Here is a 27,588-nt window from a genome sequence, read left to right as displayed (position 1 = left end):
CTAATTGTCCATTGGCTCGGGCTACATACCTCTTCGTGCACCGTAGGCTGAGCCTGGAGATTTGCATGCTGAACCACAAGGTGTTGTTGAGGTGAGCCACTCTGGAAACATAACATAGTAGCGTAGTCACCACATCAACAGACATGGCGTAGGACAGCTGCAATGACAGAGTGTGGCGGCTGCCATGCGAACCACTCCCTGCCTCCCCTGTCCACCCGCTCCATCCACTCCGCCCATATCCCATGAAAGCCGACGGGCCCGGCTACACTTACAGGATATATGCTTGCCTTCTCGTCAGGGCCTTTAAGTGGGGGCGTTACACGGATCAAGCGCTAATCATATTCGCAGGAAGTCTCCTCGGCAATGCCATGGTGCCAAGCTACTACCACGTCGGTGACAGATTCGCCGTCTGTAACCTTGTGGTTTCTCACAGTGTCTGGATGGGCCAAATATCTGACACCCTGTGTTTTTTCCCAAAGTTCTATGCTCAAGCTTTCGTTTTCCGGGAAAGCGACGCGAAACTTGGGGGTTGTTCGAAATGGTCCCTGTTGCCAAGAGACTGTTCATCTAGGTGATCAACAGGGTCGGATCTATTTTAAGTCCGTCAACTGCCAAGCATCAGAGTGTCGGAAATCGTAGTGCTTCACAATCACTATCCGGAATGATTCCTTTGATCCTAGCGTTGTATTTGTTGAAAGAATGCTGTGTATTTAATGCCTCCACTCCACGATAACGTTTCTCCGTGGATGCAGGCGCTTCTCCGATCTCTTTTAGTTCAACGAACCCGTGTAGCAGCACGCTTGCTTTTAATCCTTGCCATGGAAAAAAGTAGGTAGCCAGTCAGGCGCCAAAGATGGTTATCTAGCCCAGGCGACTAGGTCAAGTGAAGTCCATGTAACAACTTCAAACTTTCACAAAGTAGTTAGCCACCCATTTCACGGCATGACGACCGACCTGCTTTACACCTGTTGACATGGTTTGTAATCTGGCCTGGGACATCCCTTTATTTCTGCCTAGCAGTTGCATATCAAGGTCCGTATGACTTTCGTGTGCCCGAGCGCACAGCTCTACTGAATCCGGTATTTAGTGCACGTATTGACACGGAGTCGGAATGAAGCAGCACAGATTACTGTTGACCCGTAGCTCAGCACATTTTTATATTGGGAAATAGCATATTAACTAAAGTCCGGTTTTGACAACCTTGAACTTGGGGCGATTGCTGAGAAATAGATAAATAGATCGGGCATGCCTGCAAAGTCCGGAAGTCAAGAGGCTTTAGATAGCAGCCTCGCAACACCAAGCGGTTCCGCCTCAAACTCTTCTGCAGTCCTTTCATTCTTGCTTATACTACACAATGATATCCCCTTCCTCCCTTTTACCGGCGGTTTTGTCCTTTCTTGGGCTATACCAGAACAACTTCATTGAGAACCATGGCTACGAGTTGAGAACTATAGATCATCTACACATGATTCGTTCGCCTCACCTCTATGATGGCCGCGAGTTTGTCAATGCCATTGGATTCACCCCAGAAGCCAAGGCTGCCACTATCTACTTTGCCAACAACGAGCTGGAGCAGACGCATGAGAATAAGCTCAGTCTGGCTGAAATCTACATCACACTCTGCGACAAGGAGGGTTTCCAGCCTGGGGATATGAAATGGATAACCTTTGATGTTAACGCTGACCCGGAAACTGATGGGTTCATTACTATTATCCACAAAATACGCGGCATTGATCCTATGGATGAGGTGGTAATTCTCCCTGGCGACATGGAGTGGGATCTTATCGCCCGCACTGAGTACTTCCGGGTGATGCAGATGATCACCACCGAGTCACCCGAGAAAATTCTCTTGAGAAACTATGGTTATACCAACAACTTGGGTGATGTTTTCCCTACCAACTGCATCTACTTCTCTTTTTCATCGGACGACACCACTTCTACCACTGAATCTGGGTGGCCATTTGATGATGAGTACCAAAGGGATGCCGTGTTTTTGCAAGAGCTACTGAATGAAGCTATCAATAACTCTGAGGACTCTGAAGACTTTGAGGGCTCTGAGGTTGATCAGGACTCTAGGGAGTCCGAGGATTCAGAAAAGAATTACGAGACTAACTCCCGTTAGTTCTCCTTGAAAGCCGAGTCCCCGCTAACGCCTCAGTTTCTAAAGAAGAACGGGCGTTCTGTGCGGCGCTCATTATGACCTGCGCGAGCAACCCGACTAGCAATAGACTATCTTCATTTCAGCTACATAATTACTCAGAAATGCGTAAAAGGCTAGCCATGAAAGCTACCCATACTTCCATTCAGGGTGACACTGGCCTTCAGGGCGCCAGCTTGCCGATAATCAATTACTAAAATAGACATCATACCTGCAAGGGAATGCCGAAAAGGACCTCCATTTCACACCAGCTAATACACACTTGTATCAGAGTTTGCTTGCTTTATCCAGTGACCAGAAGTGCCATGTATGAAAACCCGTGAAAGCGCAAGGAAAGTGCATTGCTGGCCTTGAAATGTGCTAGCTTACGTTATAGTTGAATCGTTGCGGAAATTTACGAAAGAAAAGAAGCTGCCAAGATGTACAAAATCACACTGATGAAACGGAGTGGAGAGCCTGAAGTGATGGTGTGTACTCACAACTTTATGGGGTACTTCTGGTGATAAGATGTACTTGGTCGGTTATCAGAGCGAGTAGTGAATTCTTGTGTGGTGAGCAAGGTGAGGCGCATCAAAGCCAGCCGTATTATATTCGCTTTGCGAGAGGATATCACGGCAGCCTCTCTTGCAAGTATCCCATCAATTCGCCTTTTCGTAGTGCAAATTGTGAGAACGTACTGAATGTCCTTGAAGTTGAAGAGTGATCTGTGGGTTCTGCTTCTGTCTATCTCATTATTGATTGAAGTGCGGGCCTCGACCGACTTGAATATTCCTCACCTAAGTATCCAAACCCAACAATAGACATGGAAATGGCTCTTTGTTTTATATTTGTTACTGGTGGCTGTCCGGGTCGTTTTGTGTCGCCGCAATTATCAGCGAGGGCGTTTCCATATACTCCGCTAGGGGCAACATTCCGGTAAGCACTGTCTCCGATTGCCGACACCTCTGGGCTTTATAGTATTCCAATTTTACGTGCAATGGTATCTTGCAGTTATCGAAAGCACGGGTCATGTTACAAAAGGGAGTGTTTATGAAGACAAATACAGATATCTTGGCTTGGGAACACTGAATATTGGCATGTTTGACCCAATATCATGCACCTAGTATGCAGCTGTAGGCTCTCCTCTTGTAGATGACTGCAGATAGAAGCGTCAAGGGGCAACTTGCAAGGCGGTGCTATACTACAAGACTTTCTCATGTGCATGAGTTGGGACCATGTATAGTTGCTAATAAACAACTCGGCCACTCCTCTACCGCTGTTATTCGCGATGGTTAATGAACCCAGTCACTTGACAAGATTCTAGCAACCCTTCAATCGTTCTATGAGATAAGCTTATCGATTTGACAGGGTCAGCAATCTTCATCAAGTATAGATGGAGGCTTAGTTAAGAGCCTTCATCTCCAGCCGGGACCACCAGCTTGACGACTCTGTCTTTGGCCCGAATACTCATCATATTAAATATAATTCTCATATTAGGGAGATAAACTCCAAATTGGCATAATGAAAACAGGGTTGTGTAGCTAGAAAGGAATAATATATGACATTTAAAGAAATTTAACACGAAATGTAAGTGAAGAAGAGGGTTCAAACATATGGGACACCGCAAATATTAATACTACATTGTTCGATATACCCATGGAGCTGGCCTATGCCTCTTCTAGGTTCTAGTAATGGAGAAGAGTCAAAGTTGCCAACGAATCAGACCTAAGGGTTGTCATCGAGGCATGTCGAGTTTTCTGTGTACTCTGATGTATAACCATTCGAGATAAAATGTTTCGAAGATCGACTTGATGGATATAGCTACTGGGAGTCTCTGTAAATCGACCAGCCCCTGTTTCTGTCCTTCTAGGGACGTCCTCTCAGTGGTATCTATGCCCAGGGTCATATATGAGTTATGAGTTGATAGTCAGGTAGCTATATCTGCATTGTACATCAGCCTTCCGAGAATAATCGCCTAAAGACTCTAGCTTCTCTGTTTTAAACACCATCACATTGGGCAGCTGTGAGACAACGACTCTTTTCTGAAGCTGCTAAATCCTTGAATGTTCGAGTTCTGGCTCACGGAAAATGCTTTGCCTTTTGTTGTAATGCGAGTAGGTGTAATATCTACAAGCCTTGTAACACCCTTGGTCAAGTGAGTTCTGCAGCCGAAGGAGTGGCCCAGAAGCCAGCATCTCACCAGTTTATGATTTAAAAGGCGCTGACAAGGGATGGGTCAAATGAGCGCAGTGGATTACACGACCCGAAGTTTGCTGAGCGTGCAAGGGTGGTTGTGCTCTGGCTGGCTGCAACACCCCTCACCCCTCCTGTGTTTCGCACCTTGTCGTCTTGAAAAAGAAAGAAGAAGACAGAACAAGAAATATGCTACTTCCGAAAGGCTAAGACTAAGAAGCCAAAGTCTCAGCCATATCACTGGCAGCTAAACGTCGACCGGAAGCATAGTTGCTGATTGTAGCTAATGATCTAATCTCCTTCTCTTCTTCTTCAGCAAACTTAGCCTTTAGTACCGTCTCCTCATCCTCACCATCAACTTCTGGTCGAGTTTCAAAGGCCAGAGTCTCGGCATGAACTCCCTCCATCCCGGTAACAGAAGCTTTGTCGGTTGATGCCAGGAAGGAAAAGTAGATGCGGTCAACAGAGTAGGTGCTATCTCCCCAGTCAGGGCGGTCCTGGCTCATGAGAAGGATCTTGATGACTTGCTTGTTGGTAACCTGCAGCATCCTGGTATAGTATTCTGTGTCGAGAATTATATCCCACTCGCTACTGCCAGGGATGACTTCGACTTCTTCCTTGGGGCCGAGATCCCGGCTGCTGCGGATCCTGTCAATGACCCTATTGACTTCTAGGTCCTCATAAATGTCAAACACCAGCCCTCTCATGTCGTCAGACCCAAAGTCGTGTATTTGGCAGAGGGAGACAAAGATCTCCGACAGACTGAGCTTGTTCTCATGAATCTGCTCCTGGTCGTTTTTCGCGATGTAGATAGCGGCAATCTTTGTTTCGGGGTAAAAACTGATCAAATCGAGGAACACAAACCTTTTGAGATATTGAGGGGAAAATACCGCATGTGTGTGTCCTATGTTCTCCACTTCGTAGCCATGCTGCTCAAAGACCCCGGCCTGGGCGAGGCCAGACAGGAGTAGGGCCCGAGTTGCGGAGGACAAGCAGGGAAATTTCATAGCTGGCGCCTAGCAGAGGATAGAAGAAAAGGCTCAACAGTGTAATGGTGCGATAGAAACGAAACAAGGTAGCTTGTTTTCTACTTTTCGACGGGCTTGGGCTACCTTTTCAACAGTTCCCTGGCTACTACTCCCTAGTCTTGTCACGACGCTTCACGCAGGCCAAGTCATACACTTCCAGTACCAACCAAGACATCACGAGTAGCAAGATGTGGCTGAGGACCATAGCCAGTACAAAAGTTTTGCAGTGCCCATCATCGGATGGTAATTTGTCTATTGGCCGAGATATATACTGCTCCGTGCACCGTAGACTGAGCTTAGATATTGGCGCATTGAAGCACGAGCTGTAGTTACGTCAGCACAACCAGGTGGGCCATTCCAGAAACATAAGATGGTAACGTAGTAAAAACATCAACAAACATAGCGTAGGCCAGCTGCAATGGCAGAGCGTGACAGCTTCCATGCGAGCCGCTCCCGGCCTACCCAGTCCACCCGCTCCACCCATATTCCATCAAAGCCGACAGATCCGGCCACACTCATAGAATGTATGTATATCTTCTCATTAGAGCCTTTAAGTGGGGATGTTACACGGATCAAGTACTAATCGTATTCGCAATGGTCTCCTCGGTAATGCCATGGCCCCAAGCTACTACCACTTCAGTGACATGTTCACCATTTGTTCCAACTTTATGTTTTCTTGCCATGGGCCAAAAGCTAGAAGGTAGAAGAAGAGCCCTGGTTTGAGCTGAGCTCCCAGACTATTCAACGCAATATCAGCCCTAGCTGTCCTCTATATTACGTATCCCTGTTGTTTTGCTCTTCTTTTTCAAAATTATATCTTTGAATTTTCGCTTTCCGAGAGAGCTATGGGACACTCGGATGTTGTTTAAAGCGGTCCCTATTGCAAAGAGACTACTCATCTAGGTAATAATGCCATATCTTCAAGACGCTCGCATCTATTGTCTGTCCGTTAACTGGCGAGCCCACATCGTAGTGTCGAAAATCATACTATCTCCGTAGTCGCTATCCAGAATGGCTTTTTGGTATTAGCGTTGCGTTTGTCAATATAAATGCTGCGTGCTTTAATGCCTCTATGATAACGTTGCCCCAGAAGTTGTGCCGCAACCTGTCTTGCTTTCCCCAAGCATCCTTCTAACATTAGTGGCGATATTCCAACAGCTTCCATACGCTGGATCAAACTAGTATTGTTGCTATTTTCGTCTATATTGCGACGGTATGTCGTTGTTTCGTCAGATCAGCACAACGACACACGTCTCTTTCTTCCCGGTTGGGTGTTGAAAGTCTGAGTATGAGCCTACCTGATGCCAGAATCAACGTCGAACAAACGTTGCCCATGAATACAGACACTTGTTTGATCTCTTCGATTTAACGAGCCTGCGCAGCAGCACGCTTGCTTTTAAACTTTGCCATGACGAGAAGTGGGTAGTTGGCGACCAAAGATGTTTATCCAGGCCAGGCGACTAGATCAAGTGCAGTTCATGTAGGAACTTCCAGTAGCCACCCATTTCACGGCATGGCGACCGACCTGCTTTACATCTGTTGATATGCTTTCTAATCTGGTCTGACACACCTGTTTTTCCCGCACAGCAGCGGCGGCATACCAAGTTGAGTTGCGTATGGCTTCCGTGTACCTGAGCGCACAGCTCTACGGAATTCAGTCTACAGCTCATGTATGTACATGGAGTCGGAATGAAACAGCACAGATTATCGCTGACCCGTAGCTCAGCACATTTTTATATCAAGAAATAACACATTAACTAAAAGTCCCTTTGCACTTGGAGCGATTGCCGAAAAGTAGATAAATAGATCGGGTGTGCTCACAAAGTCCGGAAGTCGAGAAGCTTTGGTTAGCAAGCTCGCAATACCAAGCGGTTCTGCCTCAAACTCTTCTTCTACAGCCCTTTCATTCTTGCTCAAGCTGAACCATGAAATCCCCTTTCTCTTTTCTATCAACGGTTTTGTCCTTCCTTGGTCTTTACCAGACCAGTCTCATTGAGGACCACGGCTACGAGTTGAAAACCATAGATCATCTACACATGATTCGTTCGCCTCACCTCTATGATGGCCGCGATTATGTCAATACCATTGGATTCACCCCAGAAGCCAAGGCTGCCACCATCTACATTGCCAACAACGATCTGGAGCCTATACATGACGATAAGCTCAGTCTGGCACAAATCTACAACACCCTCTGCGAAATGGAGGGCCTCGAGCCTGAGGATATGAGATGGATAACCTTTGATGTCATCGATGACGAAGAAACCAATGCGGCTATCGCTAATATCCACGAGAATCGCGGCATTGATCGTTTGGATGAGGTGGAAATTCTTCCTAGTGACCTTGAATGGGATCCTATCGTTCGCACCAAGTACTACCGACTGATGCAGATGATCACCACCCAGTTACCCCAGAAGATTTACCTGAGACATTATCTTTATTCTAGCGACGACAACCGGGAACTTGTTATCTTTACCAACTGCATTTATTTTGCTTTTGCATCACCAGACGATGCCATTTCTACCGCTCATTCCGGGTGGCCATTTGATGATCAGGATCAAAGAGAGACTATGTTTGCCGAAGAGCAGGACAATGAATTTTCCGATGACTCCGACGGCTCCGAGAGCTCTGACGTCTCTGTGGATCATGAGGACCTTGGGGGCTCTGAGAGCTTTGATACCTTTGTGGGCCATGAGGGCCATGGGGGCTATAACATTGTTGGGGAATCTGATGTTGGTGGGGGTTCTGAGGTTGACCAGGGCTCTGAGATTGATCAGGGCTCTATAGATTTTGAAGGTTCGCAAGAGAATGACGAGGCTAACTCCCGTTGGTTCTCCTTAAGACCCGAGTCTCCGTTAGCCCATCCACAGGTTTAACGCTTCAGTTGCTGAAGAAGAAAGGGCCCTTTGTACGGCCCTTATTATGGCCTTCGTGCGACTAGCAATAGGCTATCTTGATTTCAGCTATATAATCACTGATAAATGTGTAAAAAGCTAGCCATGGAAGCTACCCATACCTTCACTCAGCGTGACACTGGCCTTCAGGTTGTCAGTTTGCCGCCAACCAACTACTGAAATGGAAGCCGTTTTCGTGAACTGAAACATCCTTGCGACTCTTTCTAGCTTATTCCATATCGAAGTAGTGTTTGTGCCTGTAGTTCTCTTAATTATTTGCATGAGTTCTTGGTAGAACTCTTTGTGTGATGCGATATTATACAATCGTCTACACATTTATTGGAGATAGAAGTCCAAGAAACATGAGTTTTGACCTCGTAGTGCATGGCTACAGGACACTGCAAACGCTGACATTAACGAATTTGACTTTGCTTTGCCAGGAAGCAGTATGCCTGCTGCCTATCAACTTATCATTTTAAGGGTGGGTAGGGTGATTTCTCTGCCAGGCCAGGATAAGCATCTCAACTATAGCTACCACATAGACCGGCTACCCTTGCAACAAACATTCCCCTCAGTGTTGTTGTCCCCTGTCTTTCTTTGATGTGTAACTCCCTTACGCAGTAGGGTTGTTATATCTTGTAAATGTATACCGTGCCGCTTCACTCCCAAAGCTCACCACCAGACCAATCGCTCAGCAGCCAACGCGCCACTGTTAAGGATACAATCCAACAGATTCTGTAAAGGCGCTCAAGAGTCTTGATTGTAACAGTAAGCATAATCCTACTACATCTTCTTATGTCCGCATTTGGTCCTAGTCTCAATCAAAGTAATGCTCAAAGCTCAAACATGATATGAGGGGAAACATTGAGCTTACTCTAAGCCTTCGAATAGGTACGTCAAAACTCGCCAGAATCCCGTCATCTTAGCTCCTTGTAACATCCATTGTGTTGGGGACTAACACACCTGAGAATTCCTTATCACCTATACTTGCGCCCCGATAGCAAGCCCTTATAGGAGCCCTTCAGTGCACTCGCCCTCATCTTGTCTACCGAAACTTGATTTGCTGCTTACAATAGAACAGACTCTGCAGGCTGTGGCAGCCACATTGACCAATAGCCATATATAATAGCAAGGAACCAATGTAGCCATTCAGAGGCTAGCCTTGTCCCCCGCTGTAAAGGGAGCACCGCAAATTAAGCAAGATAGAGAGTGCATGCACCTAACTTCTCACCATTGAATGCAGCTCTACCTTTTCCATTTCTGTGTTGATTTCACCCATAGATCGCTCACTTCTAAGCAGGAAATGCCAAAAGGTCCCCCGCGTCACGCCAACCAACACAAGCTCGTAGCAGAGTCTGCTTCCTTTATAAGGTGAACAGAAACCCCTCTTGTATGAAAACCCGCGAAAGTGCAAGGAAAGTGCATTGCTGGCTGTTGAAATGTACTAGCTTGCATCATATTCGAATCGTTCCGGAAACTTACATGAAAACAAGCAGCGAAGACATTCAAAAGCACATTGATGAAAGCTTGAAGTGATCGTGTGCACTCACGACTTTATAGGATACTTCCGATGATAAGATGTACTTGGTCGGTTATCAGAGTGAGTAGTAAGTTTCTGGGTGGTGAGGCGCATCAAACAAAAGCGTATTATTTTCGTTTTGGGAGGGAATAGCACAGTCTTTCCATGTTTATGTCAAGGAACGTTGCTCCCAGAAGCAACAGGGCGAGAAGGCCCATTTGTTGGTATCGTGAGTCAGGGTTACTAGGATTTTTGCCCCTGACCAAGTTCGGCCAAACGTTAGGGTTAGTGCCAGGCATAAAGACATAAAGGGCCTTGTCCAAGACCATGTGTTGAAGTCTAGAAAGCGACAATCCTTGTTCCAGTGCCAAAACTGATTACATCGAGGAATAAGAAACTTCCAAGATTTTGCGTCGCAAATATCGAAACATTCTACCCTCATAATTAGACGGTGCCATGCTGGATGGTTGAGATTCAATTGACCAAAGAGAGAAGGTGTAGGTTGGTGAATTTTTGTTTCACTCGCTATACTGTTTCACTCACTACACACATACGTCACTCTTCTTTTCATGTATGCTAAGAACAGTGTCTTGTTGTCTTATTAGCTTATCCGAATCATATCCGAAGCTCCTGCAAGCCTGCTTTAACATGGTGCAAAGTTCGTATGAATACTTACTTCCATGTTACTGACATACATGTCCGTATCAATTATATCATGCCAACCTCACCCCAGTCAGCCTTCAATACACAAATATTCTCTTCAAGTAGCGTCCATAGGCTCTGATAATGGCAAGACATCAAGGGTATTGCTATACGCCCCAAGTGCTGGAGAATCTACGCATGCTCGGTAGATCCTCGGCTAACCGGTTGTCGGTGCTGAACACAGAAAGAATGCCCTAAGACGTTTTAATTTAACAGACTCCAAGGAGAGAAGAGAAAGAAAAGGAAACCAAGGACCAAGGCCCAAGAGAATTCCTCCCCCTCAAATACATAGGAATCACTCGATTTCTCGTAGGATTGTCTCCCGCCTTCCTAAAAACGCGGGTGCACAGCCCACAGCAATGGACGGTGTTCTGTCTCGTCCGCCGATGTCAGGAAGAGGCTCATATAATCGCCATTTGTTTTTACCCTGACATAAACGGTAAGCAGTCAGTCTATCTAGGAATCTGAAGATCATGCTCCAGCATGCCTGCCTAGCCCCGAGTGTTAGTTAGTTGACTGTCTAGGCCTTGAATCATGAGTAATTAACGTAGGTTAGGGTTAGCTGTGAAACCTTAATTGCTAAGAACCCACAAAATGACAAAAGCTGGGGCACAGAGCGATTCAAGGATAATTAAGGTTCGTTATACGTTCTCTAGCGGCTTCCTAGCGCCTCCTCCTGTCTTTGTTCAAGTCTGATGATGCCTTTTCTCCGAGCACTTCGTGATCCGTCAGCCAATTAAGGAATACTCACTCAGCTTGATGAGTTTTAAGCAAGCAAAATCAGAGCTATAGTTCTATACTTGGGCTTTTTGTTTTTGTTGCGTGGCGCTCCAAGCTTGCCTCAGGCACGTGACTGTTGTGTGGCGCTTTGACAAGCACCCCTCAGACAATTGTGCACACAGACCTATCCACTGTGGCTGAAAATATACAGAAGTATAAAAGCTAGAAAAGCTGGAAAAGTAATTTAGAAATTGAGGTTAAAATAGTTCGCGATTTATAGAGTCAATAAAGAATAACAGTGTTAGGTCTATTCAACAGTTTTCGACCGACAGCTTTAATTCACTGATAATCTTACGTTTATTTCACTTTCCTCTATTAGCATCATAATCATCCAAAAGCAGCCCAGTGCGTTCTTTGGCGTAGTTCACGGCGTCTATTTGGTGAGAATTAGCGGTAGTCTGTCAGCTGCGACCTTGCCTGCATGCTTAGTCCATGATGCAGTCGCTTTTCATTCGTCAAGTCAAGCAAAGGTCCGGCGCATTTTTCCCAGCCTCATATGCGTTGGGCAGCGAAACACATTTAAGGCATCAACAAGCATCTTTTCTAACATTCATATGATCTCGTCTTACTCCGACTACTTCTTTCTCATTTTCTCACGCCTTCACTTGAGCGGGAAAACCTATTTTTCACTTTCACAATACTTCTATTGCTCTCTATTTTCCAGCTTCATCTCGCGATCAACTGCATATTTGCTTTGCTGATCCCATATAACCCTAGTTTCTAGTCCCTCCTTTTTCAGCTCCCCAGACAAACATGAGCTCCAATACGCAGCCAGGCGGGAATGACCAGCCATTCAAGATCCTCTCTCTGGGTATGTCGTCTCAATCTTTGCTTGATATCATATCGCTAACAATCGTAGATGACGGCGGTGTCTGTGGACTATCTGGCCTCTTAATCCTCGAGAAAATCATGCAAAGTATCCAGGAGGCCCAAGGCCTTCCCGAAGTACCCAAGCCCTGCGACAGCTTCGACCTCATTGGTGGAACAGGAACTGGAGGGTAAGGCCTTTGCTATTCTTGCGAATCTGTGAAATGTCATTAACAGCCTTCCCATAGTATAATTGCAATCATGCTTGGCCGACTGCGTATGCCAATTGGTGATTGCATCGCGGCGTACAAGGAAATCGCCAAGGAAGCATTTACTCCCAGTGAAACATTGTCGCCAAGACTCGATCTGAGTTCAGCAACAAAGATCTCAACCATGAAATTGGAAAACGCCATGAAAAAGGCTATCCGGGAGAATTGCCCCATCCCAAAATGCGTTGAAGAACGGAAGGCGGGCAAGTCTACAACTGATACATGCCAACATGAAAACCAAAAATTCACCGATCAGAAATGCGTCAAAACGTAAGTTTTAGCTCTTTATAGACTCGCTACGGCATAAATCTAACCCATCAATTTTCTCATACAGTGTCGTCCTAGCCACGACCAAGGCTGATGCCGCTGCCCTTCCAATGCTATTCAAAACCTACCAGACCACTGCCAGATGGTCAGAATGCAAAGTGTGGGAGGTGGGGAGAGCTACATCTGCAATGGTCGGCCTTTTCAGGCCTATAAAACTAGGCCGAAACAAAAAAGCATTCATGAATAGTAGCTTTGGGCACAGCAATCCATGCAAAGTCCTCATCGACGAGGCTGCTACACTTTCAGATCGCCAGGAAAAGCTGATCTTGAGCATTGGCATGGGTCTTGGTGACGTCATTGAGATTGGCGATACAGGAAGCTCCGTCGAGCACGCTCTCAAGACAATTTCAACTAGCTCCAAAGGAGTTGCAGATGAGCTCGAAACAAAGTACTGCAACGAAAATGGAATATACTATCGGTTTAACGCTGTCGGGGGTCTGGGAGCAATCGCCTCTTCAGATTTGCTCGACCCGTCCAAGGCGGCAGCACATGCCAAAAATTACCTTGACGAGAAACAAAACGATATCAAGAGATTCGCCAAAATCTTGACAAATGGCTCTTCTACAGACTCAGGACAGCCAGAGAGACCAGATGGTAAGTGCGACGTAATAATAAGCTTGATTGCGGCTATAGGTATTGAGCTAACATTCGATTCATAGACGCTGGAGCAGTTGATTATATCCCGTTCCACGAAAACCCGAACTTTGTCGGGCGCGCGGAAATCCTCTCCAAATTGAACGACAAACTCTTCAACCAGGCTGGCTTTCAAGAAGCTGCGCTTGTAGGACTAGGTGGCATGGGCAAAACCCAGGTAGCCTTGAAGCTTGCGTATGCTGTGAAGGTAAAACACACTGGCTACTCTGTCTTTTGGCTTACTGCTGCCAGTATGGATGGATATCGCAACTCCTGCAAGGCACTCGCTGGGCATCTGAATCTGGAAACAGACCTGAATCTGAAAACAGACGATAGTGAGGATCCAAGAATACTTGTCATGGACTACTTAGAAGCTAAGAAAGATGGAAAATGGCTTCTTATCATTGACAACGTTGATGATACTAGTCTCTTTGATGCCCCCATCGAAGAGGATAGAATCACTGGCTTTCTTCCAGAAAGCGAGAAGGGAAGGATTGTTTATATCACAAGATCAAAAGAGGTCTCCTGGTTAGCCCTTGGACGTAACGATGCCCTTGAGCTAGAAGAAATGCCCTCAGAAGAACTAGCGACTATCTTGATGCGTGGTGGTGTGAAGGGCTCCAACAATGAACCACCAACCAAACATCAAGCCCTGATCGATGACCTTCTCAACCAGCTATGCCATTTCCCTTTGGCAGTCGCACAAGCAGCGGATTACATGGCCGTCAACCAGATCTCCATTGCCGAATATCTCGAGCTGTTGAGAGAGTCAGGCAGAGGGAAGATTGAACTCCTGGAACATTTTCATTTGGATGATGTACACTTGGACAAGTCCCAGGGTGCTGTAGCCACTACTTGGGTTATTGCTTTTCAACAAATCCAAAAGGCCTCGCCGGATGCAGTGAATTTACTTCGATTTATCGCGAAAGTCGACTCAAAGGCCATCCCACAACGCATGCTGCCAGGCTCTGACAAAAAAAAGGCAACAGTGGATGCCATTGGAATGTTATTGAGATACGGCTTTATCCGCAAACAAAAGACTGCCGACCTGTTTGATATGCATAGCCTGGTGCACTTGATGACGCAACTGTGGTCAAAGGGTCTGGAGGACGAAGAAGAGCATAGCCTGGCTGTGCTTGATCACATGACTTCTATATTTCCAAGTGATGAGTTGGAAAATCGATTTCTTTGGGGCCAATACCTGTCTCATGCATTGCGTGTTGCTGAATTTGAAAGGCATAGTGACAGAAGCATGGCTGAGCTCACATTCAAAGTTGGGCGATGTTTGGACAGGGATGGTGATTCTCAAGGTGCTGTGAGAATGCTTGAGCATGTGGTGGGGGTGCGAGAAGAATCTTTGGCGGCTGATCATCCTGACTATCTGACATCCCTGCATGATCTTGCAAATGCATACTATGATAATGGCCAGATGGAGGAGGCCATTTCCATGCTTGAATATGTGTTAGGGGTACAAGAAGAATCTTTGACAGCTGGTCATCATAACCGCCTGGTATGCCAACATGATCTTGCAAATGCCTACTGGGATAATGGCCAGATCGAGAAGGCCGTTTCCATGCTCGAGCATGTGGTGAGGATGCGAGAAGAAACTCTGGCAGCCGATCATCCTAGCCGTCTAGAATCCCAACATAATCTTGCAAATGCCTACCGTGATAATGGCCAGATCGAGAAGGCCGTTTCCATCCTTGAGCATGTGGTGGGGGTGCGGAAAGGATCTTTGGCGGTTAGTCATCCCAGCCTTCTGGAATCCCAGCATGATCTTGCAAATGCATACTGTGATAATGGTCAGGTCGAGAAGGCCATCTCCATGCTTGAGCATATGGTGAGGGTGCAAAAAGAATCTTTGGCCGCTGATCATCCTAGCTGCCTGTCATCCCAACGTGCACTTGCAGTGGCATACCGTGATAATGGTCAGATCAAGAAGTCCATTGCCATGCTTGAGCATGTGGTTAGAATACGAGAAGAAACTCTGGCACCCGGTCATCCTGACCGCCTAGCATCCCAACATGCACTTGCAGTGTCATACTGTGGTAATGATCAGCCCGAAAAGGCCGTTTCCATCCTTGAGCATGTGGTGAGAGTGCGAGAAGAATATTTGGTCGCTGAGCATCCTAGCTATCTGACATCCCTGCATGATCTTGCAAATGCACACTGTGATAATGGTCAGATGGACAAGGCCATTTCCATGCTTGAATATGTGGTGGGGGTGCGAGAAAAGTTTTTGGCAGTTAGTCATCCTGACCGCCTGACATCCCAACATGCGCTTGGAGAGGTATACCGTGGTAATGGTCAGATCCAGCAGGCCATTTCCATACTTGAGCATGTGGTTAGAATACGAGAAGAAACTCTGGCACCCGGTCATCCTAGCCGTATAGCATCCCAAGAGGAGCTTGCAGAGGCATATATTTATAATGATGAGATCGACAGGGCCATTTCCATGCTTGAGCGTACGGAAGAAGAAGTTTAGCGCCTGACCATCATGACCGCCCAGAATCCCAATATTTGCTCACAGCAACGTATTATATCAATCCGAACCTCAACCTGCTATCAAGCTTCTTCATCATGTTGTTGAATTAGATGGAATCCTTCACACGAACCCCCAGTATCGATTATAGTCGCAAAGTTTACTTCAAGAATGCCCCATAGATCGATGTGTTTCTCAAGATGTGTCAAGTTAAAGTAGCCTTCCCCGCTGTTATCCCGTTTTTTGTTTCCATTTTCCTATGTATTTTGCAGCGATTTACGCATCATACATCAAGTACGTATACATTGTCCAGCTCGCAACTATGGCACGGAGATGACCCCCTGTGCGCCATATTCCTTGCTGCCCTTGCCATTAAACTTCTCCCAACACTAGAGTCTAGTAGTGAATGCAATCACAAATATCAAACATCACATATCAATGCCAAATTCCATCGTACCTTGTTCAGTATTCAAGCTTAATGTCAACATAATGAATCCAGTGTCGCCATTCTATCCAAGCACGCCCAGGAGTGAGCCGAGGTGTGATCCTCAATTTCTCACCTTTTGATATTCTCAGCCATAGTGTCTTCCAGCACAACATTAGTTAGTAAATGTGCACAGAATCTGGCTCGAGCAATCGTACTTCAAGCAAACGCCGTTGCTTGCTTCCCTTTCTACTTGCTTAGTTCCAGCTAAAGGCGGCAAGGCCACCATTAGGGCCCAGACACCGTTAACCACCCCATTCACCAACCTCAACGGATTAGGCAGATATTAGAGCCACGATCTTAGTAGGCCATGCTATTTTTCGCTCGCCTAGTCAAAGGACAGTTGAATAACAAAGACCAGCGCAAGGATACTGTCAACCTGCTTTAGATGCCACCCTTATGCCGTCACATTGTCGGCCAGCCACAACAGGAAAACACAAGTTTGCCAAATAAGTGCCAGAATTTAGTTTAACTTCATACGTATAAGGAAGCACGGCTATACATACCATTTCCCCAGTGAGAAAATGCCATTCCCCCCAAGCCAAAGTAAATAGAGGCTCAGAGTATTATTCATCATAAACCCCGTTTTTACCAGGGTTTAGAATTATTATGGCACAACAAATATGCCCAATACCATAACTCCGTATTAGAGACGAAAGGATATAACTCTCTTCTCCTCTTCTTCTCATCTCTCCTTGTTCGCTATTCCCGTATTCCCATTCCTAACCCTCTTGCGAACAACAAAAATCTACGTTTGCTTCCTCCTCTTTGCTACTGTTGTCGATCTCTCTTGCTGTGATACCTCATTACTCCGAGTCTTTGACTTTTTCGTCTTGGCGCCACTGCCGCTGCTTAGTTCGCCCCCATCACCTATTGTCTTCGAGTTTGTTGATTGTGATGTCGCTGCCGCTACTGGAGTTGCGCTGGGCTCGTCGTCTTTTGTTAATGGTCTCTTGGCACTTCCAAGCGAACGCATAAAAGCCTTGGCCTTTTCCTTGGCTACCTGCTCCGCAAGCTTGGTTTTTAGTGCGGCATCATCAGACTACATGTCATTAGACGAGGGAACACGATTGTTAGTGGAGGCACTGTATCAACCGTTGCGGACTCAAGTATTGGGTTTCTAGGGTTTTTGTTGGAGCCTCATTAAAGAAGCCAGATGTGCATACCAGTCCGTGTTTGATCATCCGTGTCGCGGCTTCTGTATTTAATCTGACAGCCGGTTGTTGCTGTTGAGATGTCGCTGCTTCGGCTTCGGCTGGCTTTTCAACGGCCTCGATCTTGGCAAAGTACTGCTTGACTCTCATTAACTCGGTCTTAAATACAGGGTGGTCCATGGCGTCGGCGCCATCAACCCGGAGACCAGCTATAAGTATGAAAGTGGTGTTAGCGACCGCAACTCTACTCTCGCCATGGCTGCACTGGCTATTCTAGCGTATATAGCCGCAAGGCAAAAGAGGGGGGATGTTCTACCAAAAATCAGAGTCTCCAGGGCATAGTTAGCCAGCGTGAATAGCTTTGCGCGATCCAGCAGCAGCATACTAGAGGCGCTCTCATTGAGGGCTTTGAGTAGCGGCTTCAACGCATCATCCAGCGCATCCAGTTGCTTATCAAGCTTGTTTAGGTCTTTTGTGATGTCGCGAACAGACATGACTTCAGCGATGTTTGTTTATGATGCTAGATAATGAGCAAATGACGAGAAAGATGTCTAAAAAAAAAAGAAAAAGATCACCAAGCCCGATTGCTAGGCGCCTTGTTATCGATATGATATGCAACTAACCGAATACATATTTACTACTATCTCAGACCCCGATTTATGCATTTGTGAGTAGGTGGGGGCTAGGACAACCATACTATATGAATGGACAATAACTGCTTCCTACTTTTTTTGCAAGAGAGCCTCCAAAACAAAGGGCGGAAGGCGAATGACAGGTCTAAGGCAAAGAATTACTTCCCTCCCGCAGCCTAAAAAGACTTTCAAATTCTCCAAACTCTCCAAATTCTCCAAATTCTCCCTTCATGCCCTCGCACGACGTTAACCCCACTATAGCTTCCTATTTCAGCCTTGCTCTTTCAGCCTTGTCAATCAATATAACAGCTGTGAGCACCTGGCAGAAAATCAATCTTTCTTTTTTTCTTCTTGAGTCCTGCTTTTCTTGTTAGTCTAACCACTACGCTTCAATACAAGTACTATATATACTGTACACCACACAATGCCGAGGGCCTAGAGCAAGGGTCTCTCCGTCTCTTTCTCTACTTCTTTTCTGTCGACTCTATATTGGTCTTCCGTTCCTTTAGCCCCCTCTCCCCATTAATCCGTCACTCTGGCCAGCTTACTTTCTCCACGAGCTACGGCTCGAATACCGCACATCCGCCCACAATGCAGCCCCGGTAGTACAGCGGCAGGCCGGGTGGCCATTTGTAACTACAACAACATCATTCGCTCCGCAGCTCAAAATACACGATGCCAGTACCACTCAAAGCCAGCCTCCCTTTCTTCTCTCTCAACCCCGTTACCGACCTCACCACGGTCTACTGCTCCCGACTCTGTCTGCGTATTAACGAGGGCTCCCTGGTTAGCAAGCCATTGCCATCACAACCACTACGGGCTGTTATTACCAGGCTCTGTTAGGAAATACTCAATTGAGCCTGTCCGAAAAGATGACAATGTTATAAAAGAAGAGGAAAACAGACCTTCAGCTGCTACGGAGACACACGCTGAAGCAGATATTCCAGAACACGCCAACAAGACTAGCAGTAATCCTATCACCACCACAAATACGTATCCAAACAACGGTATCAATACCAGTGCCAGTGCTGATATCGTTTTACCACCCGCCCTTCCTGGCTCAATACCTCCTGTCATAGCCACCAAATCCCGCGGCAGCGACCTACACGTTCTTGGAGCGACACAAACTTCTGTTTTTGTTTCCAAAAATCTTCGGGACCACTACGATGATGTCTGCGAGATCAAGACTCAGCCCCTCTTCACTGAAGTCAAGCCCCGGAAGCTCAAGTATCCCCCCGTCGTACCCGCCACAGCTGACGACAACGGCGGTCCCATCAAGAACCTGTTAGTGACAGGTTCGACTGTCGAGAGCTTCCACAACCTTCAACCATTGGCCGATCGTATTACCAAAGATACATCGATATGTCTAATTGACGATGGCCTTGGCTTCGCTGAGAGATTAGACGAAAAAGTTTTCATCGATCCGGAAAAGAGGCCCACATACATCCTCGGCCAAATCGACTCCCGTCTCATGTGGGATCACGATCACCCTGAGAAGCTCAAGCGTCTCCGCACACGGTTAACCACCACTGTGCCACCGCTAGGCCTCACTCAAGACCCCCGCACCGTGCAGAATGACATGGTCGAGGCCTTCCGTGCCACATCCAACTTCAATGCTGTCATGCCCTTTTACGACCGCTGGCTCGCTTCCAAGCTCAGCAACCTTGTTTTTGCCGCCGTTATCGATCCTGTTTGCGTCGCACTCGATTGCAGCTATAACCAGCTTTCACACAACAACTGGGGCTCGCGCATGGTCAACAGCCTTATCAACGAGCTTGAGGTCGTCATTGCCAACCTACCCGAGCTACACCATTCACCTATACTACGCGTTCTTGTACAAGGCGAGGGTATACGCAAAGAATGCTTCGGCAAGTTGCGCAACCGTCGTGGTGCCACTAGCAAAATGGTCCTGCAGGTGCGTCGTGGCCTACCCACTGACATTGACTTCATAAATGGTTATTTCGTGCGTAGAGCCCGCGAAATTGGTATTCGCTGTCCTGCCAATGAACTAGCCATTTCCATGGTCAAGGCCAAGCATTACCACATCAAGCGCGTGACAGACATGATCATCCCATTTGAGGTGACGTCACGTCCTAACTATTTGGTGTAATTGGAATGGGGAAGAGTCAACAGCGCATAATAAACTGGTCGGGAAGATAAAGGGGGGGAAAGGGACAAGGGAGTTTTGGTTTTGGTTTGGTTGTGGGGGATGAATTGGATTGAATAGTTGAGAAGATGGAGGCTGCTTTTTTTTATTTCTGGCGGCGCTTTGCTCTTCTGACTCGCTCTGGATATGCATGTGTATTATAGAAGCTTTTTTTTGTTTTAGAATCAACCAATTGACATCACGGTACCATCTGCGCTTTGCAAGTCGTCTCTTTTTGCGTCCATGTACCCCTCCTGCCCTTTTTCTTCTAATCCATCTTCCATGTCACGTCCTCCCCCTGTTTATTTTTCAGTCCATTACTACTTAATGCCCTCCTCTCATCAGTCGTATGATCTCTCAGGCTATTCGTCGCCCAAATCCTCTCCACACATAGCTCAAACGGCCCTGGCTTGCGGTCAATCAGACTGATGCCAACTGTCAGCACACGCTGCTTGATCAACTGGATCTGCGGCTCAATAACCATGCCATGATTTGTGCGCATAAAGTCGCGCCAATCGATCAGCACTGTCTCCCATTCGCCCGGCCGCTTAGCAAACAGCCGGTGCTGGAAGACATCTTGCGGTACAATGCTCTCCGTCATGATGTTGACGAAGTAGCTACGCCCGTCTGACTTGATCCGAAGAGCCAAGTAGTTCCACGGATCAACATCCCACTTGCCATATCCGAAGGCCGTCAACTTCTGGTCGCATGTGCGAAAGGCTGCAAAGCCGCTGCGCTTCACTTTGAAGCGGTCTTTGGGCAGCTGGTTGGATATTGTGCCGTACCATCGCATGAAGCCACGATCGCTGCGGCCATTGCTGTCCTCGCGTGTGCTGATATATTCTGAGTGCGAGGTTGAAAAGCCGCCAAATTCTTGGTCACTCATCAATTTTATATCCTCAACGTCGTCAGGGCCTTCGAATTTTTGCAGCTCGTACGGGCCGCTGGGGCCGCGAATGTTTTCCATTTTCGTGACTAACAAAGAGAAGGATAGTCACTTATTAGCTCAAGTTCATGTGTCAGTTCATCCTGGGCCAAGCTTCATTTAAGATCGGCTCTAGAGAGAGGGAGGGACTGATGCTCGCGGGGTTGTCATATTACCAATCTGGACTTGGCGCTGTATATGTGCCATAGTGCGACCCCAGAAGCCTTTTGCTAACAATGCGGTTGTATTTCGCATGGTGACTATATGTGTGTCTGTGGTTGGGCAAAATTGTGCTTGTTTTTTGGAGCAAGCGGTAATGGGAAGCTAGTCGGCGAATGTAAAGCTAGTGATAAATTGGCGATGACCTCAATTGCTTCATGGGGTTTCGGCTAAATCATGGGTAATTATATTTATCATATAGGTGAGCCTCAGAAGTTGAAAAAATAAATTCTTGTTAGCAAGAGAACTCCATGAGGTGTGCTTTAGCAAAAGCAAGCCCTAACATGCGACTTCTTTTCGGTTCAATCATTGAACAAGTTTTAATCATGTCCCTCGGGTGCGACACCTACATTTGTTCAATATGTTATATATTAGGGTTATATACGCAATCTATCCCAAAGTAGTACAAGACACGTGATGTAAAGGACGTACTACTGTAGCATCAACAACAACATGGTTACTTTTCTAACTCCGCGGCTAATCTTCGAGTAATCAATAATGGCGTCATGATTTGTTATCTAGAATGACTCCGTTCAATATCTTGTCGGTTAAAGCCTAGTCATCAGAAGACTCATTTCCTTCCTGCTTTCTTCTCCTTCATAAAGCGCGAGTCACATCGAATCTAGAAATAGGCATTGGCCAACATTAAGCTGTTGCCTAGAGTCAAAATAAATCTAGCCGAAGCCGATAGCAATAAGAGGCCATCGTGCTAATTCGAGTTTTTGCCTGCTGTCGAAATTATAGTGGGTATGCTTTTGTTCCTACGCCGGCTGTAAGCGATGTAAGCCAGACTTGTCCGGGGTCCTGTCTTGCTTTTTTAGTTTGTTATTTTCAGACCCCCTCCGTGTGCGGAGACCAAGTTTTGTCAGCTAATATTGGTCCCTTTGTTTTTCGCTTTGTCATTGCCGAACCTCAGGTACTCCTACGGCCAAAGCCTTCCGCAAGAATGGCCCTATTTTTGTGTTTTTCTGTCCACCAAGCCTTGTGATCTATGTACACAGTACAGGTATTGAGATAAAGGTCCATTAGTATATGGACACTGAAATTGCGAAAAAAGTAAAATATCCAATCCGGTAATGTCCATGTCCCTACTAGCGTGTAAGCCAAGAACCAGAATCGCAATTTTTTTCTTCAAGCTAGCTTTCATGGGTAGCTTTGTCTCTTAAGCTTTACAGTGATAAAAAAATAGTACATGTGCGGAAGACATCAGTCCTGTAGCGACAGCGACGCTTACGTTAATTAGTTGAAGTTTAGCGTTGTGCTTGACCTGTCACTTTTGTCACTTGCTTGTACCTTGTAGAACTACAAAAAGACGGGTGTCACGCCTTTTTTTCGAGTACTTCTTGTTCTTCTTTCCTTTCTTCCATCGTTCTCCTTCCTAAACTGTCTCACCGTCTCTTCTATTATCGCCCTCTCCTTCCCTTTTAAGTTGCTTCCGCTTTTTTCTTTTTAAAACCAAGCCTTCTGGGGTTTCGTCTTCTCCCTCTTCTTTTTTTCTTCGCCGCTTCTCTTTTCTATCTTCACTGCTCTCGAAATGAGCAACCAGCCATCGTCCGAGGCGTCCAACGCTCTCATCTATGTGACTTACAGCGCTTTCCTGTATGGCCACCTCTAATCTGCCTGGCGCCATCTCTGCCGCTAACACAACTATCTCTAAATCTAGTGTCCTTGGAGTTGCCGTGTCTTGGGCTTTTCGTGATAAGCTCACTAGCAGTTTTTATGCTAGCAATAGGACTCAGTCGGGTCAGCATTCACACCTCGTTTTTGCTTACTTTCGTGATTTTTTCTTCACTTACAAGTCTCGTCAAAACTTCTATTTACTGACACCATGATCTACTATTGCCGCCTTACAGCTTTGCCACTGGCCCTGAATTTCATGGCCTCTGGTGAGTGGTGTTCTGCAGTGGCCCGGCTTGCCGCATGCGATGTTACGCGTCTCTACGTGTCTGTGTGACTGCCACATATGACATTCCCCACTATTAGCTGTCTGTGCTTTGTTCCTTCCTACTCTTAATTGACCGAGGTTGAGGCTCGCACTATGCTTGATCGTGAGGACGGGAGTCGGGCCTAAGCATGATTTTGTTTCGCAAGCTCTTCCCCAAATGGGATATCAAAGGCGGCAGTAGCAACAGGTTCTTCATTATTTCTTCGCATATTATCTTTCGAGCCCGCTGGCATCAAACATCGCGTACAACCGCGATTTTGGTACCATTTTATCCTTCGAAAGAGGGATATACGGTGGTAGTGTATAATGTTGTGGAGTCTGGAAATGGCTCTCACATTTATGCTCCCTTATACTTTGGCGCTTTTCGATTCCAAGCACTGGAAAGTCTGAAACACGGCTTTTCATGACTGCTTTTTTCGTTGTATATGGTTTATCCCTTCTGGCTTGGTGCTGGGCATACCGTGTTAAGTCATCTTCAATGATGGACGGCACTATGCTTACTAGGTCGTTCTAGCAATGCCAAAAGGGATGAGCCATGATGACTCACTGATGCAATAGATATACAGGTTCGTTTCCCAATACGCCTTTCTCTTTGATGCTAGCACTACCGAGTGGCGCTTTAACCCGTCCTTTGGTAGTGTGAAATCAGGAGACAAGGCGCGGCTCACTACGGGCGCTGACTGGAAGCTCACTTGGTATCATCCACCCATTGTCTTGTATTCGAATTCATGGCATACATGGCAGTGGAGATGTGCCAGGCGCTGATACGACGCTGAGATTGTACCGTAAATACTCGATCAAGTTAATACTTGCGTGGGAAATGTGCTGCCGCTTCGATCAACCCTATCCCCTTCCCCCTCTCAACTTTTCTTCTTTCCCTCTAATATGACATCGTCTACTCGCTTATTTCAATGATCTTCCCGAAGTGTTTACTAACTGCAGCAGGTCTTGGATCCGGAATCTTCTTTTCGTTTCCCGAAATGGCAACTGTTGCTGGTGTGCAAGGTCTGGTCATTTACGCTCTCTCATGCGGAATTCCTATGCTTGTCTTCGCCTACTTTGGCAGCATTATCCGCAAACAATGCCCCGATGGCTTTGTTCTTACTGAGTGGACACGCCAGCGCTATGGCGTCATCGCCTCGCTGTACCTGAGCTTTATGACCCTGTTTACACTATTCTTATACATGGTTTCTGAGCTTTCGGCTATTGGCCAAGTCATCAACACCCTAACCGGCCTCAAGGGAATCTCCGCAGTTATTGTGGAATGTGTGGTTACTACTATTTACACCTGTACGTTGGTTTTAGGATGTCTATGTTTTGGCACATGGCTTATTCTAACAACTCTTTAGCTCTTGGTGGCTTCCGCATCTCCTTTTTCACCGATACCATTCAAGGTGTCATGATTCTTTGCCTGGTCCTCATGGCCACTATCGCCATTGGGACCACGGCTGACATTGACCGTTCGCTAATTGACTCGTCTGGCCTTCTTGATGCCAGTCTTTTGGGATGGCAGCTGCTCTACATCCTCCCCATGTGTGTTATCACCAACAACTTCTTCTTGTCATCATACTGGCTGCGCACGTTTGCCTCCAAAAGTGATAAGGACTTGTGGCTGGGTGCTGGCATTGCGTCGGTTGTCGTTACTTGCGTGCTAGTCCTGGTTGGCATGACTGGTATTATTGCCGTGTGGGCTGGTCTTTATGCCGATGATGATGCTGTCCCATCAGCCGCATTCTTCCTCCTGCTTGAACAACTGCCTACTTGGGTGATTGGTGTGGTCCTGGTGCTTTCTGTGGCCATGTCTACTGCTGCTCTAGACTCTTTGCAGTCGGCTATGGTATCCTCAGCTTCCAATGACTTTTTCCGCAATAAGCTCAACATCTGGTACATTCGTGCTATGGTGGTGCTTGTCATGATCCCAATTGTTGTTGTGGCCTTGAAAACACCCTCGGTGCTGCAAATCTATCTGATTTCCGATCTCCTATCTTCAGCTGTTGTTCCTATCCTTGTCCTTGGCCTATTCCACCGCTTCTTCTTTCTTCGCGGCTTTGACATTGTTGTTGGTGGTCTCGGTGGTATTCTGACTGTCTTCATTTTTGGTTGCATTTACTATGGAAATTCTCAGCAGGGTGCTGATCTGCTGCTAATCGAACAGGGCCTGACTAGTGGCGACTGGGGTGTTTTTGGAGCATTTGTTGCTGCACCTTTCGGCGGCATCGCCTGGGGCTTTATGGCTGCTGGCCTTCGCATGGGCATCAACTATATGCTGGCCAAGCGGAATGGAACCCGGTTTACTGACCTGGACAGGCCTGTCTCTAAGGCTCTAGCTGTAGTGGGAGAGCCGCTTAGCAGCAGTAACTCACCAAACATCGCCAAGGATACCGGCTTAACTAAGAACGTGGGTGAGATTGACGAGCACTCTGTTGCCCCTGTTAATACGCCTGCTGGGAAGTTTTTCTAGAGGGAAAGCTCCAAGGCAGGTGGTTGTGATTCACAATGGATGAAAATCCGTTGCTTCGCATCAAGTAAACCTACTACATTTGTTCTGGATCTTCCGCCCTGAATTGTGTCCAGTTAGACAGCAAGTCACAACCAGAATCAGTTTTTAGTTCAAGATATGGTGGGAAAATCAGGTGTCTTAATTAATCTTGGACTCGACTAGTAGTCTAGTTGGTGTGATTCTTATCATCTCAGCAAGCTACGGTTATGATGTCTCTTCTCTCTCCCCTCCAGTTTCATTACTTGAAGAATGAAGATTTTGTGTGTGTGCATTTTCATACATGTATATTGAATATTGAGGTTGAAGTTGACATTGTTGTTCAAGTTGGTATAAATCATTGTTGATACACGCCAAAGCCTGGCTACGCTCCGTCTATGTGCAGAAGCCCTACATGCTATAATACAAATAAAGTGACAGTAATGCGGACACGTGATTACACTGTCTCCAAGAATTTTTAATATCACAACCAAACAAGACCAGCTCCATCACGCCATTGTCCCCTCTTGTCACCATCTGGTTCATCGACCTGCAGCAGCCTTCTTACCCCGTGTCTCTTTGTATTGCTTAACAGCTTGCATCTGTAATGCCTCCATATGGGCCGCATCCTGCAGCCACGCCTCAGGGGTTGTATCCGGCAGATAGCCATACAAATACCACGCGCCCTTTTCGTACGAGCGCGAGTCAATTGCTCTAAACATCATTAGATTCTCCGACTTGCGGTGGACCTTCTTGGAGTCTTCAATCACACTGCCCGATAACGGGTCAACGCGACCTAGCACTTGAGTTGAGGCGATGCGCACAACGACCATCTGGCGCAAAGAGCCGTTGTCTGTCGGCATCTGCATCAGACGCGATGACACCACAGCCGGCGAGCCGTGCAGCTGCTGACGTTCCCAAGAGTAAGTCTCGCGCGGCCGACGACGAGCCAGCGCTGCCGCGAATGATCCATAGAGAACCATGCCACATAGTCGGCGCAGTGCGGCCTCGTCACCACTAGCCATAGCCACGTTGACATCGCGCTGTAGAGACAGCGCCGTCTGTACTAGTTGGGAGCGTGACTCGTACTTTAGCACAGCCGGCTTGAAAATACCTGGCTTCGAGGCCCAACTAAGCGATAGTCGGTAAAAGTAGTTCTGAGCCCAGTTCTTGCATCGCTCCCACTGATACTTGGGAAGATCACCCCAAGAGAGTTTGTTGAATGGGAGGGCAATGAAGGTTCCTGGTGGATGAAAAGGTTAGCAGGTGAGATCTCGGTTGTCATTTGCCCAGATTTTATAGACCACCTTACCTGGCATCAACATATCCTTAGCACGCCCATCCATCATTTCCATACGTGAGCGCTGTTCAACTACCGGCGATTTGGACGTCCGGGCCTGAGCCTGCATGCGCTTATTCATCTGGCCGGACTCACGCGAGTAGCCCGAGTTCCAGCGCACGCTAAGTGCAGTGAATGGCGGGAGCACCGTTGCTACAGTAGCGCGAGAGCCGGCGAAGGCTGGCCGGGCGACCAGCAACGGGCCGAATCGAGAGGCCATTCCGTTTCGTATGTAGGATGTTGTGTGTGTCAGGAAGTTGCAGCTGGCTCCTATCAAATGGCCACTCAAAGGCTATAGCCCAGATTCGAGAAGAAAGCGGATCGTCGTGAAGGAGGGAGGAGGACTGGACCCGGGCATTACAAGGGTAGGTAGAAGGCAGTGGTGACTTGAACATTACATCAGATCAAAATTTGGCACAGCCGGCCGGTTAAATAGTTTAGCCGAAGGGTCGTGCAAGGTGGGGCGGAAGGGTAGTACAAAAAATGTTGGTTCTTTTTGC

General features: G+C 46.9%; 9 protein-coding genes across 9 annotated transcripts; 5 read left to right on the top strand and 4 right to left on the bottom strand.

Annotated features, from left to right (window-relative positions):
* Positions 1-1,354: 1,354 nt before the first annotated feature.
* Positions 1,355-2,122, top strand: HOO65_090171 (uncharacterized protein; the record flags this gene model as incomplete). The annotated part of the gene is made up of 1 exon (XM_071001617.1): positions 1,355-2,122. One exon carries the CDS (start codon positions 1,355-1,357, stop codon positions 2,120-2,122), a length of 768 nt encoding a protein of 255 aa, XP_070856057.1.
* A 2,420-nt stretch (positions 2,123-4,542) lies between these two features.
* Positions 4,543-5,337, bottom strand: HOO65_090170 (uncharacterized protein; the record flags this gene model as incomplete). Its single annotated transcript, XM_071001616.1, has 1 exon — positions 4,543-5,337. One exon carries the CDS (start codon positions 5,335-5,337, stop codon positions 4,543-4,545), a length of 795 nt encoding a protein of 264 aa, XP_070856056.1.
* Positions 5,338-7,283: 1,946 nt separating this feature from the next.
* On the top strand, positions 7,284-8,231 carry HOO65_090169 (uncharacterized protein; the record flags this gene model as incomplete). Its single annotated transcript, XM_071001615.1, has 1 exon — positions 7,284-8,231. The coding sequence occupies one exon, from the start codon at positions 7,284-7,286 to the stop codon at positions 8,229-8,231; it is 948 nt and encodes a 315-aa protein (XP_070856055.1).
* A 3,772-nt stretch (positions 8,232-12,003) lies between these two features.
* Positions 12,004-15,771, top strand: HOO65_090168 (putative acyl transferase acyl hydrolase lysophospholipase; the record flags this gene model as incomplete). Its single annotated transcript, XM_071004432.1, has 5 exons — positions 12,004-12,061; positions 12,110-12,248; positions 12,306-12,596; positions 12,661-13,247; positions 13,313-15,771. The coding sequence occupies 5 exons, from the start codon at positions 12,004-12,006 to the stop codon at positions 15,769-15,771; spliced, it is 3,534 nt and encodes a 1,177-aa protein (XP_070856054.1).
* A 1,229-nt stretch (positions 15,772-17,000) lies between these two features.
* On the bottom strand, positions 17,001-17,900 carry HOO65_090167 (Exosome complex protein.07; the record flags this gene model as incomplete). Its single annotated transcript, XM_071004584.1, has 3 exons — positions 17,001-17,294; positions 17,419-17,615; positions 17,723-17,900. The coding sequence occupies 3 exons, from the start codon at positions 17,898-17,900 to the stop codon at positions 17,001-17,003; spliced, it is 669 nt and encodes a 222-aa protein (XP_070856053.1).
* Positions 17,901-18,713: 813 nt separating this feature from the next.
* On the top strand, positions 18,714-20,148 carry HOO65_090166 (putative 2-dehydropantoate 2-reductase 1; the record flags this gene model as incomplete). The annotated part of the gene is made up of 2 exons (XM_071004527.1): positions 18,714-18,804; positions 18,872-20,148. The coding sequence occupies 2 exons, from the start codon at positions 18,714-18,716 to the stop codon at positions 20,146-20,148; spliced, it is 1,368 nt and encodes a 455-aa protein (XP_070856052.1).
* Positions 20,149-20,452: 304 nt separating this feature from the next.
* HOO65_090165 (Complex I intermediate-associated protein 30, mitochondrial) lies at positions 20,453-21,151 on the bottom strand (the record flags this gene model as incomplete). The annotated part of the gene is made up of 1 exon (XM_071001614.1): positions 20,453-21,151. One exon carries the CDS (start codon positions 21,149-21,151, stop codon positions 20,453-20,455), a length of 699 nt encoding a protein of 232 aa, XP_070856051.1.
* A 3,102-nt stretch (positions 21,152-24,253) lies between these two features.
* On the top strand, positions 24,254-25,734 carry HOO65_090164 (Sodium/pantothenate symporter; the record flags this gene model as incomplete). The annotated part of the gene is made up of 2 exons (XM_071004522.1): positions 24,254-24,563; positions 24,623-25,734. The coding sequence occupies 2 exons, from the start codon at positions 24,254-24,256 to the stop codon at positions 25,732-25,734; spliced, it is 1,422 nt and encodes a 473-aa protein (XP_070856050.1).
* Positions 25,735-26,291: 557 nt separating this feature from the next.
* Positions 26,292-27,308, bottom strand: HOO65_090163 (uncharacterized protein; the record flags this gene model as incomplete). Its single annotated transcript, XM_071004574.1, has 2 exons — positions 26,292-26,992; positions 27,062-27,308. The coding sequence occupies 2 exons, from the start codon at positions 27,306-27,308 to the stop codon at positions 26,292-26,294; spliced, it is 948 nt and encodes a 315-aa protein (XP_070856049.1).
* Between the last annotated feature and the right edge of the window lie 280 nt (positions 27,309-27,588).

The sequence above is a fragment of the Ceratocystis lukuohia genome, assembly GCF_044167205.1.
Source record: "Ceratocystis lukuohia strain C4212 chromosome Unknown Supercontig9_pilon, whole genome shotgun sequence".
NCBI classification, from domain to species: domain Eukaryota; kingdom Fungi; phylum Ascomycota; class Sordariomycetes; order Microascales; family Ceratocystidaceae; genus Ceratocystis; species Ceratocystis lukuohia.
This window is presented reverse-complemented; position numbering and strand designations above follow the sequence as displayed.